This window comes from Rutilus rutilus (genome assembly GCF_951802725.1).
Source record: "Rutilus rutilus genome assembly, chromosome: 4".
Classification (NCBI taxonomy): Eukaryota; Metazoa; Chordata; class Actinopteri; order Cypriniformes; family Leuciscidae; genus Rutilus; species Rutilus rutilus.
Window position 1 is genome coordinate 16,606,056 of NC_140212.1, and position 18,239 is coordinate 16,624,294.

At 40.0% G+C, this 18,239-nt stretch overlaps 2 protein-coding genes across 4 annotated transcripts in view; one reads left to right on the forward strand and one right to left on the reverse strand.

Moving 5' to 3' along the window:
• acss3 (acyl-CoA synthetase short chain family member 3) overlaps positions 1–11,722 on the forward strand; it is a 34,277-nt gene extending 22,555 nt beyond the window's left edge. The window contains exons 10-16 of the mRNA XM_084408385.1: positions 5,863–5,958; positions 6,154–6,217; positions 9,335–9,416; positions 10,865–10,987; positions 11,084–11,183; positions 11,330–11,505; positions 11,629–11,722. Coding sequence (XP_084264511.1) covers positions 5,863–5,958; positions 6,154–6,217; positions 9,335–9,416; positions 10,865–10,987; positions 11,084–11,183; positions 11,330–11,505; positions 11,629–11,712 — 725 coding nt within the window. The 3' untranslated portion in view covers positions 11,713–11,722. The remainder of the gene's footprint in view (positions 1–5,862; positions 5,959–6,153; positions 6,218–9,334; positions 9,417–10,864; positions 10,988–11,083; positions 11,184–11,329; positions 11,506–11,628) is intronic.
• Positions 11,723–11,865: 143 nt separating this feature from the next.
• The window catches only part of ppfia2 (PTPRF interacting protein alpha 2), a 214,742-nt gene continuing 208,368 nt past the window's right edge, over positions 11,866–18,239 (reverse strand). For all 3 annotated transcript variants that reach the window (XM_084408382.1, XM_084408383.1, XM_084408384.1), the window contains 2 exons: positions 14,735–14,815; positions 11,866–13,660 (listed from right to left, as the gene is read on the reverse strand). In XM_084408382.1, the coding sequence (XP_084264508.1) occupies positions 14,757–14,815 (59 nt within the window). In that variant the 3' untranslated portion in view covers positions 11,866–13,660; positions 14,735–14,756. The remainder of the gene's footprint in view (positions 13,661–14,734; positions 14,816–18,239) is intronic.

Sequence of the window (18,239 nt, forward strand, 5' to 3'; positions counted from 1 at the left end):
ACAATGTAACTGCGTGTTGAGTGACAGCCTTTCAATGCGCGGAGACGCTTTTTAGTTTCAGTTACATTGGCTACTGAAAATGAGGTCGTTTTTGTGCATGCTGACCGCATCGTGACACTTATTTATATAGCAACAAATACATATAAATAAATCAAAATAAATAAATAAATAAATAAATGGCGATAATACCACATATTGCGCTATTGAGCCACTCAGAATTACCACAAGGGAAAATCCTTCACCGTGACAGCCCTACATAAGAGGCTAAAAGTTTTTGACATTTTCAGTGCATGTCTGTGTGAGGTAAAAGGACACAAGCTGTTGAAGCTCCGCCCTTTGTGCCGGGAGCAGCAGCTCATTTGCATTTAAAGGGACAGACACAAAGACGGTGCATTTTTGCTCACCCTCAAAAAAGGACAATTTTAACATGCTATATAAAAATATCTGTGGGGTATTTCGAGCTAAAACCTCACATACACCACAGACATCAAATACGTATTTTACATCTTGTGAAAAGGGCATTATACCACCCCTTTAATAGCACAGCGCCTATTTAGAGCTGCTCTAGCAGGGCTCAGGGCTAAGGATTGGGTCAGCGGTTGAAATGTTTACATACCAGTGAAATATCACAATTCTCTATTACTATTTTGATACTACAGCAAAAACTAGCCTAATTAATGTAAATTTAAAACATTATTGAAGGCAAGTAAACAGTCAGTAATAAAATAAGAACAAACAATCCAATTTCAAATAGCACAAATAAATTCAATAGAACAAAGATGCAAATGAAATAAACTGCTGTTTTACAGGTTTTCAGGTACAGAATTTGAATAAAGTTATCAAATGTAATATAACACTGGATAGTCTTCACTATATTTTTTGTCCTTTGATTAAAAACAGCAGCGGGGTTATTAAGCTGCTGTCCCTTTAAGCGCGAATGCACAGATCCAAAAAAACGCACGGTTACACATGCATTTTATTTCTCAACTGTTTACATTCACTTAAGGCATTACCTACTATGTTTAGGATACCAGCCAAGACTGGTGTTTTTACATAATTTTGTGTGAATTTGTCAGTTCAAGCGCAAGAAGACGTGAAAGAGAATTCAATTTAGTGTTCAAGTCCATGAGATGTTTGCACACAGTAAACTTCTTGTCCTGTAATAATGTTGGGAACTACTTTTTATACATAAATCATGTAACAGTTTAAGTTTTTACTTGCATGTATGATTTAGTTTATTCCAAATGACCCATGTGTGCTGAGTGAGTGATCAACAATTAAGAGCATGCAAGTGTGTCTCTCTCTCTCTCTCTCTCTCTCTCTCTCTCTCTCTTTACCGTTAGTTAACATTAGTAATATGTGCCTTGTTTTACCTTCTTTGCTATTGTGATATCTGACCAAACTACAAACTTTCCAGTTATGTCTGTGGAATGCGCTCGACAAGCTCGGGCGTCTGTGCCGCTGCGCCGCTCCACTCTGCGTGTTTCGCACACCAGATATATAGACGTAAATATTTCATTTGTTCAACATTCTATTCATTCGATACCTTTGCTTCACAGACATCCTTCTCTGATATATCCATTCTGCTCTCTGTTTGCTCCGTTGTCGGTGTTTCTTTGTCACAAGCACTACTGCACATGCACGCTGCTTGGTATCGGTTATTGGTATCAGAGCATTGAGTATGAATACACGAGCGCAGTATCGGTCCGATACCTATACTGGTATTGGTTTCGGTGCATCTCTACTAAAAATCCGTCATTTTAAATGCAACAAGAGAATGTAGGCATCACAGCATTATTGTGTACAGTATGAAAAATGGATAATTGTTTTGGAATTGGGTAAAGATTTCATTTAACATTATTAAAGTATAAGTGTTTTTAAAGATTAATACTGGTAAAAAGGGGATACTATTCAAATTGAATTGAAAATATGAATACATACTATAATAGTATATAAATATGCTTTTTAGTGGCTATATTGAAAATATAGCACAGCCTCTTGGAGCGTGTTGCTTAAGTCAGACAGTGTGTGTTTGCAATCTCAAACACACTCGCACACACGCATGTAAATGTGTTGTTTAATTATTATTCTCAGCGGCAACACTCATCTAGCACACAGAGAAAATGAAAGAAAGGCTGCCGCTTTTGAGACCTGATAATAATCTGTGTGCTATTTTAAGACGCAATTCCTGCTGTGAAGAGGTGGGGGGCTTTGGTGATGAGGGCTGCTGATGTCACCGCTGTTGCCGGGCAACTGGTATGTTTCCAGTTGGGAGTATGTGTCAATGACTGCTGGCTTTGCAAACGACCTTAACGTGGCCGTGAGCGTTGGCGCCTGTCTTTTGAGCTGGACTTCGGCACAGTCTGTCGCTTTTTGACTCTGGTGAAGTTTATCAGTCCGCTAAATTAACTTTACCTGACGGCAGGTGGCTGGCAATAACCGGTGATGGCAGGACATGAACTTAAGAATGAACAAATTAGCAATTTTAGTGTCAAAAGACTCTCATTTAATTAGCGTTTTGACCAAAACTCGGTTAAGCACACCTGCTCACTCCTTTTCTTTGATTAGATTTTAAAATGTTCAAGTTTTTTGCACCCAAAACATATGTTGTAGTTTTCCATCCTATTTCTGAACCTTACAACTAAACATGTTGTATTTTATACCGTACCTTTAAAAGGATTCCGCATGATTTGACTTGACTAACAATGGAGCACAAGAGAAAAAAATGTATAAGAAATGTATGTTGGTAACACAAAGCTATGGAATGATTTAGGGTGTAGTGCACGAGTCTCACATTTATGAGACTTTTATAGGGATGAACCAATATGAAATTCGGACGCCTAGTGCACCAGAGGGACAGCCACTTTTGCATTAATAAATGTAAATAATGTAAATGTAATGTAAATAAAACAAATTATACTCCAATATCTACAATAACCAACATGGTAGCAATATATTGTGTAATCATAATGAATTTTTTATTTATTTTAATTAATAAAATAATGTTGAAATTAAATGTTATATACTTGTGTTTATTATGTGGTAATTACTTAAGAGTCTGTGTTTTTTTGTTAACTAAAACGTAAGCTGTTAAAAAGTATTTTTTTATTGATTGAAATAAAGGTAAAATAAAATAAATTATAAATATTAAACAAAAAACGTAACTTAAAAAAACGTAAGTATAAAGTTTACGTTGAATTACCGAAATAACTAACGAGTGCGCCAAAGGGGCTAAAATTTTATCGCATAATGTTTTCAAAACTATTGGGATTATTTGTGAATCATCTATGATTGTATAGCCTACATTGTTGTGTTTGATTGTGATGACTTTTTGAAGAACCTGGTAAGAAAGAGTAATCAAATACATAGTTAAAAAATGAATTTGCTGTATCTGGAATTTTTATTTCTAGAAAATATTCACATCATTAAAATTGCACTGTAATGTCACTCTTTACATGGTCGTCTACGGATCGTACCACACAACACAAGTCTTGTACGTGTGACCATTCAGCACATAGTTATAGGCATCTAAAGATTTATATGCCCTCAGTTTCTCTTTATGCTTGGTTTCTCTATCAGGTAGATGTCAGGGCACTCAACCGAGGTAGTGTTAACGTTAATCCTGTCAGATCGTCCATCCATTGAGTGAGCGTGTACGGGTCGGCCAATCTGGTTATGTCCGTTAAAATGAACTTTTGCAAAATAACAATCGCGGTCCTGGACAGTGAGTGACCTTAAAATCTGATTTTTTCCAGTCATTGTTAAAAAACAAGCTAACAAAACTCGCAAACTAGCGTTAGTGAAGCGGCCAGGGGAATCGTTCTGCCTCCACCTAAGCTCCGCCCACAAAAAACGTCACCATGTTTACTAACTGAAAAGAGGTCTATAGAGTGGTGCAAGGATGACAGGTTTTATATGGGGTTTTTCAATTTATGAGTCAAATAAAGCCTGTTGTAAACATAACTTTACGATACTTTGATGTTTTGTTCTTCAATGTAAACTCACACCCCAAACTGTTTTATCTAGTTACTTACTTACTTAGTAAATCTTGAGGGAACCAGCGTCGAATTAAGGTGCATTTGCACTACAAGCGACAAAGCGACACGAGAGTGGGCGATTTCCTGCGACACGAGCGACATTTGGACATTACTATTCATTTTACAGTGTTTTTTTCACCTGCTTTTTTGTGTAAAAAGTAGTAAAGTAGATATATTTGAATGCAGCATAATTGTTAAGATGATTTTGCAGCTGTTTTGACACTTAAAAGCTCCAGTGCATTATAATCGCAGGGAAAAGAGGGACAGGCACATTCTTCAAACTTTTCTTCAAGAAAATTGTACTAGTTTGGAATGAAATTGTTGTGTGTTAATCCAATTACTAAATGACCTACATCCTAATTTCAGAAATAGCAGACTTTTCTGCTCTCTGTGTGTGTGTTTCTACACACTGTGCGTCACCTGTGAAAAGTGTTTGAGCTTTCTGCATTACTCACATATGTCAGCGGTGCCAGACAGACTCGTGTTGCCACACGCTGCGATGCCAACAGTTTCTGCCTCACTCTCTGCCTCCCTATTTTTACCAGTTTCTCTCACTCTTCATCACTCTCTCTCTCTCTCTCTCTCATGCTGTTCACAGCTCTCCTGTAGCATCTGGCTCCGAGACAGATGACGAACAAGTCTGTGTTCCATTTGTGAATGCTTTGCTCTGTCGTCTACTGATTATGAAACATTTTTAACTTTTGTGATGTTTATTTATAAGCCAGACACGTAATTTATGCAGGTACACAAACGCAGATATGTACGCTGGGTCAGTGCAATGTGAATGTGCTGTCCTGTTTTACAGTACATACTTACTATACGTTCTTGCATTACTGTGGCAGAAACACACCTGATGGAGTTTCCTTGAAGTGTCTGTGCTTCTGGATGTGTAATTTGAGGTAACTGCTGAAGTGACGTACATCCGAGGAAACTAATTACGGAAAGAAAGTAGGGTGCGGAGTTGTTTTAATCCAACAGTTGCTGATTGGATGGAGGCGGATATGAATGCGATCTTGTAGTTGATGGACCTTTTTCATGGCATTTCCACAGTAATTTAATCCTGTAACTCATTTTTGAACCAGCACGGGTAGTCACCGATATAAAACGTATACTGTTTTATGAATATTTTGAATTAGCTTCATGTAATATTTCTATTTAGCTTTATTTTTATTTCAGTTTTAATCATTATAAAACTTCATTTATTAATGATTTTTTTTTTAATTAAAGTTTTTTTATCTGTAACTTTTATTTGATATTTTATTTAATTTCAGCTGCATTTCAATGACTGAAAACTATTTGTAATAGTTACAGTTTTAGTGAACAATAACAACTGAATTTTTCACATTAAGATGCATTTATAAATGTGATTATTATTATTATTGCTATTAAAAGATGAATAAATAGAATTTACATTTCATGACGACTTAAATGGCAGCTAGCTCAGCAAGGGTCTTTTCAAACTCAGACATTCCACGACCTGACAAACGCAGATTAAACATGTTACAAGTGCTGGTGTTACATGTTACAATATGCAACAGTCTGAATGTAATTTTGCATCACTATTGTCTACCCTCTCTCTGACCTTTAGAATTAAACGCGTCACTGTACCTTTAAGATTTCTATAGATAGGTTAATGCCCTTTCTTCTGATTAGTTAACCTCTTTGCATGGGAAATGAGCAACAAGACCCCTTCAAAGTTACTGAGCGATGAAAAGTCATTGATGTGCAAATATCGGTAGACATATATGTTAATGAGCTTATGTTTGTGATGAGTGCCTCCTTCTGAATGACCTGCTTATGCAGCTTTCATCTGTCTCTGTTGTAGAAAGCGGCTCCTCCATCACTGCGTCCTGCGTGGGTCTGGGCTGCTCACTCGCTCCCCCTGCCGGTACGGCCGGTAAAGCCGTGCCTGGATACGACGGTGAGATCCCTTTACATTGTTCTGTGGCACTCTTCACGTGACATGTGTGAGGCTGATCATTTGTTTATTACAAACTCTTTGTTGTCGATCGATGAGCGATTATGTCTCAGAGCTCCTTTTGATTGACGTTTGAGGTTGCAATAGCTAGATAATTCAATAAATGACCAAAGCACTTTCTTTATCTTTGTCTCATAGTGACAGTGATTGATGATGATATGCAACAGGTGAAACCAAGGACTCTGGGAAATATTGTGGTAAAGTGAGTTATTTTAATCCTTTCATTGTTTTGCTTTCATCGATCGAAACAGTAGGAAGGGGACAGAAGGGAATGGCAGTAGGATCAGATAGATCTCAGTGTGTTTGGAGCATATGCACTTAACGTGAGGCCACAGGGCATTGCATCACGATACAAACGTCATGGAGCATCAAGATGCGTTACTCCTCAAAAGCGTGCACTTGAAATTAAAATGGACTTTTTTTCTAATAGCCATACTCTGTTTTAATTCACAATTAATCAGTTCATCATTCCCTCTTTAAAACGAAATTGCCAAGCCATTGCTTTCAGATGGAAAATTCAGCTTTGCATCACAGGAATAAATGACATTTTAAAATATATTAAAATAGAAGCCAGTTATTTTTTAAATCGTAATGATTATATTTTTGTAGCGTATGGACAATCTCACGGTGACTTGTCATTTTAAGATTCAGAAAAAGCTTTTAACCATTTAACCTCATAAATGTAAATTACAGCTTAGCGCCGAAAAGTCTGAATCAAATTGCCCTTTTTGACACTTTTGTTGCCGAATGAAGTTTGGCAGAACCATCGCCAAGCTCCTCGCTTGCAGTTCAAAGAGACTGTTATCGATTCTTCCCTCTCTCTCTGCAAGCAGGAATCCAGGTGGCCAGGAGACCTCTAGATGTCACCCATGCACACACACACACACACACACACACACACACACACACACACACACACACACACACACACACACACACACACACACAAACTCCTTTGTATCTAACACAGAATATAAATAATTCTGAAAGGTATATCCCTGCATGCATGAATGTTATTCCTTTATATTGACATAGTGTGATTCCCTAGTGTGTAGTTTGCCTATTTTAAAGAATGTATCCCTAACAGAACGCGGTCCTGTTACCGGACCGCATTTTAGACCGATAAGAGTTTTACGACCCCAAAAGGAATCCTTTCTTTTGAGGATTTTACATAAACTATGTTAATCCTATATATTCTATATAGATATACCCACTTGAGAAATATATCTAAACATGCATCTAAATTTCTCCTCTAATGATTTTCCTGCTATGTGGTTTGGCCCTTTGTGTTCTTGTAAACTCTCGGATTAATGTTTTAGACCTGTTTACATACTATGGTTTATACAAATTATATGTGTGTGGCATGTTTGGTCTCTATAAACTCCAGTTTTCATTCCCCATTTGTTAATTCACATCACATTTTGTTAACTTCACGACGCATTAGGATTATAAGCATCTAAAAGATTCGTGTGTTAAACATCCAATCAAATTACATGATTCAGAGGTCTGCCCGAACAATGGGTCATAAAAACGTTCCCGCCAAAGGAAAACGGTTCTTATTGGTTTGCATACGCCTAGAGGTGTGTTCGTTTCACACTTTAAATGTTACGGACAACACGATCCGAACGCTTAGCCTTTTTGTCCTTGTATGAGTCTCGTCTCTTCTTCTCTCCGTTTTGTTTTGTGTTTTACTTTTTTATGTTAGTCGTATCTCCGGCTCCTTGCCTCGTTTAGTCTCGTGCTCATTCAGTTCCAACTACGAGTGAAACGGACTTTAAACGAAACATTTTCGAATGTTCAAAACATTGACTTTTTTCAAAACATTTTTTTTTTATGTTTCCCAGGTTTTGACAGGTACTGTATAAACTGTAAATCACACTGTAGAATATTCCAAATGCAGTTGCAGAAGCAAAAGGACACTCGACACAACTTCATGAGGTGCATCCTGGGGTGATTTTTCCTTCGCCTACTCTTTTTTGTTGGTATAAATAGTTACAGTACAATTTATGTTTATATTGAACTCATTTCAAATGTTTAAACGTCAAAAGTGAACACCTTTAGATCAAAAGGCCATGTAGAAACCTGTGAAATGTGTTCAGAATTGTGATCTCTGATCTCACTAAACAATGCTGATTTCAGAGCTTCTTCATTAATTAAACTGTATGAAATACACAATAATAAGAATAAAAGATCAATACGAGTATCTTTACAACGATGTGACCGAATGGACACTACTCTGTTCTCCCTCTACTGAACTCTCCCCCTGTTGTAGACAGCCAGTCATATTTTGACAGGTCCAATAGCCATCCAGGCCTCCGCCGTGTCCTTAAGATGACAGCCAACCCCTTTGTTTGATCTTCAAAAATAACTCTCCTTTTCTGTGCTTTCCACTTCAATGTCCACTCATCTTCCCTACACAATAAAAGATTTACTGACACAAAGCCAAAGCTGAAGAGAATCTTTTCATCACAGATCTGACTTTAAAATCTCAGTCTTTGTGCGAGGGACATTAAGGCCGAGCCTGAGCGGAATGACTAATGGGGTCTCGTCTCACACCGTCTGCTTTTTCTGAGCATTTTGTGCGTCCTTTCAGGCCTTCTTCAGGTGCAACCCACGTCTAAGCCTGGCGACGCGTCTGTCCTCGCCCGCCACAGAGGGAACTAATCTTGTACTTGTCTGTGTTGTTGTCATTTTTGTTCTCCGGTAGATTTGATGTTAATCAAGAGCGTGTTTGTTTGAAAGCCTGACGGATAGAAGCTCGGATTAAAAGGAAATTGTGTCTTATAAAACAAGACGATACATAAACACTTTCAGGAGTTGCACATACCTCTTTTTTTTTTTTTTTTTTTTTAAGTATTTTGATACCATCAAGGGTTACATAAAACAAAACGAGGAATTAGTAAAAAAAATAGAATGTATAGTGAAATGTTCTATATAATATAAAATGTAAATCATTAAAACAAATTATGACTTTATTTAGTGAAACACACACACGTACTTTGGTAACCAAACAGTTTGGTTATTGAATACCACCAAAACATTTCTCAAAATATCATATTTTACGCTCTGCAGAAGAATGCAAGTCATACAGGTTTGGAACAACATGAGGCTGAGCAGATCTGTGTTTGCTGTTAATACTCTGATTTTTAACTCCTTTTTCCCCCCAATTTTTTGTTCCTCTGAATATTGTCATTCATATTTATACTTGAAAGCATTTTCTGACCCTGAAAGGTTGAAAACATCCTATTCCTTGAAGCAAAGTCACATCTTGACATTGTTTTTGTTCTTGTGAAAACATGTCTTTTTCTTCTCTCGTCAGGCTTCCTCTGCCTCCCGGGGCGGCTCTCAGTCTCTGGCAGAATCAGACGCTGTTTAAGAAGCTGTACTTCACCAAGTTCCCTGTAAGCATTCAGCTGTATACACGCATATATTCACCATCTGCTCTACTGTGACACGCATGCAAGTGTCTTCCTTCCAGTCCAGGGATCTTCCTTCATTTTTTGTGAAGTAGTTTGAAAGGAGCATTTTGTATCACCAGCACAGGCAGACTTTGGACTTGCAGTTACGTCTGGTCCAGTTATTGTGGGCAAAATTCAGACAGACCCATTCAGACAGGTAGTAAGGGACTGACATGCAAAGCGACCAGTCACAGTTTACGTTTTTATATGCGGATTAGGGGAAGGTTTATCTGGCGCACACCATAACCTAATAATGAAGAAATTAAGAAGATAATCAAATAAGTGTGGTTTGTGCCTTTGTGATTTGAATTTGTATGTGTAAAATATGAAATAGTGAATTTTGTCATAGACAGAATATCTAATGAATGTCAATTGATACTTTGTGCCTCAATCAGGATCTGAGAAGGTTGGAGTCCAGCGATTGGTTTTATGAGTGCTCGTAATATGAAAGCTGCGTACCCAACTTTAGGAAGTCGCCTAGCTATCCGATTAACGATTCCGACAAGCGTCTTCCAGGTACGTGTCAGCAGGAGGTCCGTGAACGCGCAGTTTGATTAGGATGTCTGTATCCATTTCTTTTGAAAATAATCAGGCAGGACAGTCATAATCTCATCACAGGACGGCGCTCAGCGTGCGCTTTTGATCATTACATCTCAGCTGCGGCTGGCTGCATTCAATCCACACGCTGATCGTAACAAAAGGTGTAAAAGATGTTTTGATCGTTTGATGTATTTTGAACGAAGTACTGCTATGTAATTAGTTACAATGAACTGGAACTGAAACTTGAGGCTTTAAAAAGGCCCAAAATGTGACACAAATGTGATCCATATGACACGCACACTACATTGTGAGTATTAGGAAGTCCTAGAGCAAGAGAAATGAACCGACAATGTCGGTAGAAGTAATGTTTTTAAGGTGGTATATTAGGCATTTTATTTACAAGTTTACATTTACAATTTCATGTAACTAGAAGTGTATGTTTTTGTTGGTACTGAATATAAGAACCTGACAGAAGTACACTGCGGCCTGAGAATAAGCAAGCACGTAGCGTACATTCATTGCATTATAATTACAAAACTTACTGAAATAGAATTTCAAGGCTTTATGAGTAGGCTTCATATTCCACTGTTGTGGTATACTTGGAAAAATGTCTTTGTATATGGGTGTTTATACTTTAATAGACATCACTGGCATGTTATGAAATAACTATTGTAGAAATAAGCAAATTGGATTGAGCTGACATGTTGTGATGTCTGCTTTTATGGGGTGCAGCGCCATCCAGCAGCTCAAAGAAATATTACGTATACCAGTCACGAATGTGCGTTAGTATTAAAAAATATCTTCAAGTAGTAGTTTTTGTATCAAAGTATTTTTATTGTACTCCTTCCTAGGGTTACTATGACACCATGGACGCAGGGTTTGTGGACGAGGAGGGCTTCTTGTACGTCATGTCTCGGTCCGACGACGTCATCAACGTGGCGGGTCACAGGCTGTCCACCGGCGCCCTCGAAGAGGTCTCACTCACGACACAAATAACAACAACCACAAGCACCTTTGTTGTTGGCATACTAACAAACCATATATTGTGTGTGTCCGCGTGTGTCCCTCAGTCTGTCCTGCTGCACCCTGCCGTGGTGGACTGTGCTGTGGTGGGGCTGGAGGACCCCCTGAAGGGACATGTGCCTCTGGCTTTGTGTGTGCTCGGGAATGGTGAGAAATGAAGAATATATATATATATATATATATATATATATATATATATATAAATAAAAAAGAATATAAAAGAATACACTTTATTGGATGTATATTTGTGTGTGTGTGTGTGTGTGTGTGTGTGTGTTTGTGTTTGTTTGTAGGGTGTCAGAAGAGTGAAGAAGTGCTGGTGAACGAGATGGTGAAATTGGTGAGGGACACCATCGGGCCGGTTGCGGCTCTCAGGAAGGTTGTCTTTGTCAAAGCTCTACCCAAAACCCGCTCGGGAAAAATTCCACGATCGTCTCTCGCTAACCTGGTGAACGACAAGCCTTTTAAGGTATTTTGTTGACACGATAACTGTTATTAAGTTGGTGGACAGCTGCAAATGCTCTTGTTCAGTGAAAATATTACGGGACTGCAGAGCTTTCTAATTTGGATGTTTGTAATGTGAAATTTATAGATCAGTCCCACCATAGAGGATCCTGAGGTCTTTAAGGACATTGAAAAGATGCTGAGAGAAACTGTAAAAGAACCTGGTAAATAATTTACCATCAGATATGGACGGACACACACACACACACACCTTCCTCTCTAAGATGTGAGATTTATTTGCAATAGAGGAACGTGGTTCCCAATAGAATGTACTCCTTGCTATGCCATCATTTTTTTTATAACAATGTGTTACTAAATTGTAACAAAAAAAAAAGAAAGAAGTATTTCATTAATGCTTGTTGATAAGATAAGTTGTATTTGTTTAAGGTTTTGTATTAGTTGGACCAAATTAACACCAATCAAATAGTTTAGATAAGTTTGAATAGGTGAATGTTACAAAAATACGTCCGGCTTATATTTATTTCACCCCAATATCAGGAGAAAAGAGAAACAATAAGAAGTTAGATTTATTTTATGTGAAGAAATGTTTTTCTATTGTAATGTACAAAAACAAGTTTTAGTTGTCCTAAAAGTTGGCTCCATTTTCATGAAGTGAAATATTGTTATCCTCCTTTTGATTGGTAAAATATAAGCTGGACAGTTTTTGTGAGATTCACCCTGCACCACACACACACTGCACTATAAAAAAATGAATGGATCAATCAGTGTACCAGTGTAGTATCAGTTTGAAGAAATGCACTGTAAAAAGATTTCCGACAACGATTGTTATAAAGAAAACCTATTTGAGTGTACTTTTATTGACAATTAAAAGTTCTTTGATCACCACATAGTTTTGACCAAGATACAATCAGTAATAAATAAAAAAATGGACACAAAATAAAACGATTCTCTGTGCGTGCAAAACAGGGATGTACAAACTGTCGAAGTGTCAGAAATAACTCAAAGACAGGAAGTGGAGGGCTGTACAAGAGGTGTTCCCTGCATTTTGAACACAAACAAGAGTTGGAAACATTTTTTACACCAAAGTAAGTCACAGCAAGTAAGTGTACGATCACTACGAGCTAAGCCTGTCTTTTGGAGATTTCCCCTAACGAGAGGCCGCGGGACACTGTCGAGACGAGGCCGGCCGATCAAAGGTCGGCGGGCGAGCGGTCGCGACGGGAAATTTGATCACGAACTATACGTGTTTTACATTGTTTCTAACCAAACCAAACAATAACACGTGCGAGCGTACGCTTTAAAGTCAACACGAGAGTTAAATATATCCAATTAACGACGTTCTTGCGGAAAATGTAAAAACGTAGGCTCCCGAAAGTAACGTAGCCATTCGCGGGGGTGAGGGTGAGCGTCGAGGGTGTTTCGGGAGTCACTTTTAGGTTTTGTACGTCTGTTATTTGAGTTTACGCTTATTATTTAGTTTGACGTGTAAATATTTTTAGTTTCAGAACAAAATCCAGTTAGATGTGTGTTTTTGAAGGGTTTGGGTCAGACCTGTCCCTTTTGATCACACGTATACGGCGCTCCATCGGGGTAAGAGCAAAAAATGAGCGCCACGTAGACTCGGACTGGTACGTATTGTTTTTGGGCGAGGGGCTTTCGATCGGCAAACCGCGACGTTCCTCAAAACGCACGAAGAACGGAATGAAAAGCGTCTCTCGGGTGTCGGGGGAAAAGGCGTAACAGCAGCAGCGTTCAAAACCTCGACGTTAAAAGACGCAATGCGCACAAAGTCTGAATGTGTGGTTTATCTTTTTATACATAGACATGTGTATGTATATATATATTTCTTTATATTTGTTTATGTATTTCCATATATAAAAGAGCTTTATTTATAGTGATTTACAGTTGAACTTACACATCCCCTGTAGAAGAAATACACAGTACTCAAGCCGAAGGAGGCGCGTGGCGTAGAAGAAGACAGAAAGGGCGAGAGCGCGTCGGCATCCGCGGCGGACGGCCGGGTCGCGGAGGAGCGGGACGGGGGAGGTCGGCGGGCCTTCACCATACCCTCCTCGCCCCGTCCTCCGCAGGCTTCCGTTGTTCTCTTGGCAGTGTGACTCGTCAGAATCGTTTGTTCGGGCCAACTTGAAGGTACGACTCTGAAAGAAACATCAAAGTAACGTTTTACGTGAACACAAGCGGTCGTTTCGATTGAGGAACACAAACAGTTTTGAGGAACACGACACGAGGGTGAGTAAACGATGAGAGAAAGGAGCTCGACGACAGTCAGCCGTAGGACGGAGAGGCAGTCGGTGGATTTTGAACTGTGATAAGTAATGCGCTTACCCACAGAACAAGACAGTACTTATTATGTAACATTTCCCATTATGAGTTTTTGCGGAATGTAAGCGTGGGAGGAGGAGAATCTTGGAGAAGTAATAGCTGGTCACAGTCTCTCTGAAGTAAAGTTTGTGGGCAGGACTAAGGTGGGAACGTGTCTTTGAGCAGCGGTTGTTGTGGCCGCTTGGTGTTTTCATTGTTCTTGTGGGATACGTCAACTGCATTCACATTCAGGCGCTGATGCGAAGTCCTGCGGTCATTCAAACTCTCACCAGGTGTGTTTGTGGGTTGAGGGGAGTGGCGGGTGGGGAGAAGTAGATATTGTCCTTTAGCACTCTTGCACAAAGTTTGTTTGGGTGAAGGCTATCTGATTTAAACAACTGTCTTTGACTGAAGAAAAGCTCGAATTTCGGTCCTGTCATGTTGCATGTTTTTTGCAGCCATGTATTTAGAGCAAGCAACCTTGAAAAGGTGTTTGTTCCGCTTGTTGGGAGCGGTCTTCTAAGTGTTTCCAAAGAGTTGATTGGAATCCTTAAGGAGGTCTGACTGCTCTTTCAGAATGCTCTGAAGTGTCCTGTTAACATCAGAAACTGTTTAGTGTTTGCGTCAAGCTTTATCGGCTGAAGTTGTAGTCACACGTAATAAGAGTGTAACGTCACGGCTGTTTGCCTGCAGACACGGTCGGTGCGATCATAAAGGCCAGCGTGTTTGAATTGCGTCAACACAGATGCCGGTGCACTCTTGTCACTTCAGTGGATCGATTGTTGATGTGAACGCAATTCATGAAGCGTTACTCATTGGGTATAATGATTTAATGAGTGATTTATTTTGCAGATAGCAGAGGAGAGGGGCAATGACATGTTGGTTGTTTTGAGTGTATGGGAGTCACTCACAGCTTGAAGTTTTGATGTTCTCTCAGCAAGAGTAGGTCCTCACAGTGGAGCTGTCCAGACGCTGTACTGCTGATGGTCCAACTGCACAGAAACAAAGATACTGAGAGTGAGTGAGTGAGTGAGTGAGTGTGTGTGTTTGTAGTAAAAAAATGTGTGTGTGATTGTTTGTTTCCACCCCTGGCTGAGCATCCATCCATAAAGTTTGTAGAACCACTCTGGGTTTTGATGGTTTTCATTAATAACGTGTTTTTCAGGTGTGGAAGTCAGACTTTGAAAATGAGAGTACCTCAATGATCTTGAGGCCCCTTGGAGGTGTGCTCCAGCTTTCAACTACTGCTGAATGAGTGGTTGTGTATGTAACAGGATGATGTGGTATAATCATTGTCATCATCCTTGTGAGAGTTTGTTTAATGTACACCAAACCCCCCCCATACATAAGGTTGTTTAGAGCACATTGGATAAAGGGAGCCAAGTGGCTTGATTATAATAAGTAGATATTTATTGTATTTGAGGTGATATGAAAGAAATCAGTACAGCACAATGACACGGTTAGTATAGTGTGTTTGGTGGTCAACATCCAAACACAGAGTACAGAGGTGTTAAAGGGGGACATGAATAAAACAGTGCCCATCTGTGCTTTTGAGAGAAAGCACACAAAAATGAGTGTATGAACAGTGGGTCAAGAATGATATTTGACCTGGAACACACAGTATCTGTTGCGATTGGTGGTGGGTAACGAGGAGGTGGAGCAGCAGCGTGTGGTTTCCACGGTTATTAACGTGTAACGAGTAACTGGTGAGTCGAGCGTCAGGTGACTTTGCCTAAAGCGCGTGGTTGGTTGATTGAAGATCAGATTGTGATGCAGCTGATGGGGTGTGAGGTACATAAGTAGTCAGTGAAGCTGTAGCGGCAGCGGAAGCGGCAGCCGTCGTGTGAAGACCGGCTCGTGTAAAGACAAGCGACTCGACCTGCGCGACTCCACCGAGGGACTCCACCAGGGGACACGGGGCAAGGAAGGTACTTCTCTCATTCTTTGCCTGCATTTCTACTGCCTTTGCACACTGACTGCACCTGCAACTCCTCTGCCAGCTCTTTGCTTGCTTTCTCTGCAGGATCCAATTTCACACCCACAAAGATACATTCATCACTTGCTGCTTCTCTGTGTTTCGCAAGGCTTGGAGCTACACTCTTCAGGTTTGGGATCCTCCAGGAACTGGATTTCTATTCCATATACACAACACACTGTTCTCTTCATCATTCCAGCACACATTCCTAACTAAATACAACATCATCATCTCCAGCTGCTTAACACACCAATCACCACCAATTCACAGGACTCACACCCCCCTCCCCCCTAATAAATCAATCAAGGCATTCATTCATTCATTCATTCATTCATACATAGAAGACTTGCTTTTTCTGTAAACTACAAAGTTAAGATCAAACTCACTAATCTGGAGAGATCTCCTCAGAAAAAAGACTGGAGGACACCACCTTGCACAAACTTGTCTTCTTGCTTATCTATGCTTCCCCCCTCCCTTCCCCCTGATTCAAGTCACAGAAAATCCACTAACAATGTCTATATACCACATATAACATATCTTGTCCATCTATTGTTTGCTATCATTTTAAATGTCTCTTAAAACTGCGACTGCTAAAATGGTCTCAATTTCTTTGCAGTCACTGGTATAATAACACAGACTGAAACCTTCGGAGAATTCTCCAAGATATGACAATCCTCTCCTCTCCCCAAAACCAGGTGCTTGTGTAGTCAAATATTTACAACCCTTTTGTTCTGGTCTGGGTATTTAAGGGAAGGTGCACAACAGCCATTTATGCACTCACAAAACTCACACACACCACTGTGTGTCTCTGTCAGGTATGCATTTCTTACTCTTAAGAGTCATCTTTGAGCAATTGCACAAATGTATTTATTAGTTTTCTGTTGCCTTCTAATTGTTTAATTGTGTAATTGGCATGACACATTTTTACCTGTCAAATACATTTGGAAATCATTATGACCAGTAGCTTATGAGGAGGCTGATGCTACTGCAGATCTGTGTCCAGGATAGCCCAAACCAAAGGGGAGCGGTAGGCACGTCATCTGAAGACCTTTTCTTTTCTGTCTGTCGCTGACTTCAGTTGTTGTACAGCAAGTTGTACAGAAATGGCTAAATAAACTACACTTTTTTTGTACAAGTGAGCACTGGGCAACTGACTAAAGAGGTATTGGCTAACTCTACACCCTCTGACCAAGATCAGACTGGCAAATTTGTGTTCGTGAGATCCACGTAACGCGGGGCTTTTGACTCTGGAAAGTATGGGATACCCAGAATAATCAAATATCTACATTCATCAATAACCAATGTTTAAGATCACTTTCTAACTACAAACATCATCTCAATGTCATAATCATTTCAAATTGGACTCAGATTAAGTGCAGAGCTGGGATATACACAGCTCCTGGATTGCACATATGCTGTCCAAAGCTTGCATGTCAACCAACTAAGTGCCACTGTCATGGTTTTCTTTCATAAACACTCAGAACATAATGCACCAATGAGAAATCACACAAAAACAAGAAGCCAAGCGCAACTCACAGCCACAAATATATCGTGAACCGTGAGGTAGCCGTAGTGTACCTCTGGTAGAACAAGTCCTAAACCCACCACACAAAAACTCCTCATTAAATGCCTTTGTTCTGTCCACATAGTGAGGACAGCCAATGCACTGACGAGGCGCAAACTATGAAGCCGCTCTTCTTCCGCTAAAAGAAAAGTGGCTGTGAACCCAAGTCAGTAAATCCACCGCTTCACGGGCAGAGGCTCCCTCACCTTCACCGCAAATGCTGGAGTACCTTTGACAGCTAGTCTCATGCAATCCACAGCAAACAGCACACCTAAGTTATGAACAGACAAAACAGGATGTCCACTAAATATGCCCAGGAATAAAACAGCCCTTAACAAAACTATAACACATTCCACAATCCAAAGTGTTCAGAGACCTCGCGCCTTCCGTAAACCTGTATGCATGTAGGTGTTGACCTATGGTGTTTCTGTCAGTCGCCACATGACACCCAAACAAATTGCGACGACATGTACCTTTGTGCCACCAAAGGCTTTGCTCTCATTCCTGCACAAAACATTACAAATCTGCAACAGAACAAAGAGAACAATGCACCCGTGGGCTCCGTTTCCCATTGTGCGTACAACACACTGACGCAGCTGTTGCATTACAAACAGTCCCCGTCGCCCTCAAAGGCAAACCTTTAACCTTCACTTTAAAATCTCATGACCAAGGCCCAGAAAATTACTCTCCACATGTGCCCGTGACAGGTGGTCCCTGTGGAACAGGAGAGGCCGGGGCTGTTCACGCAGGAGCTGCATTATCTTCTATTATCTTCTCTTACTCTGATTTAGCATCTCTGAGAAACGCACAAGGCGGTGCATTTGACCGCAGGTGCGCCCCAACTTCCGCAGAGGATAGCCGTGCAAACGGATACTCG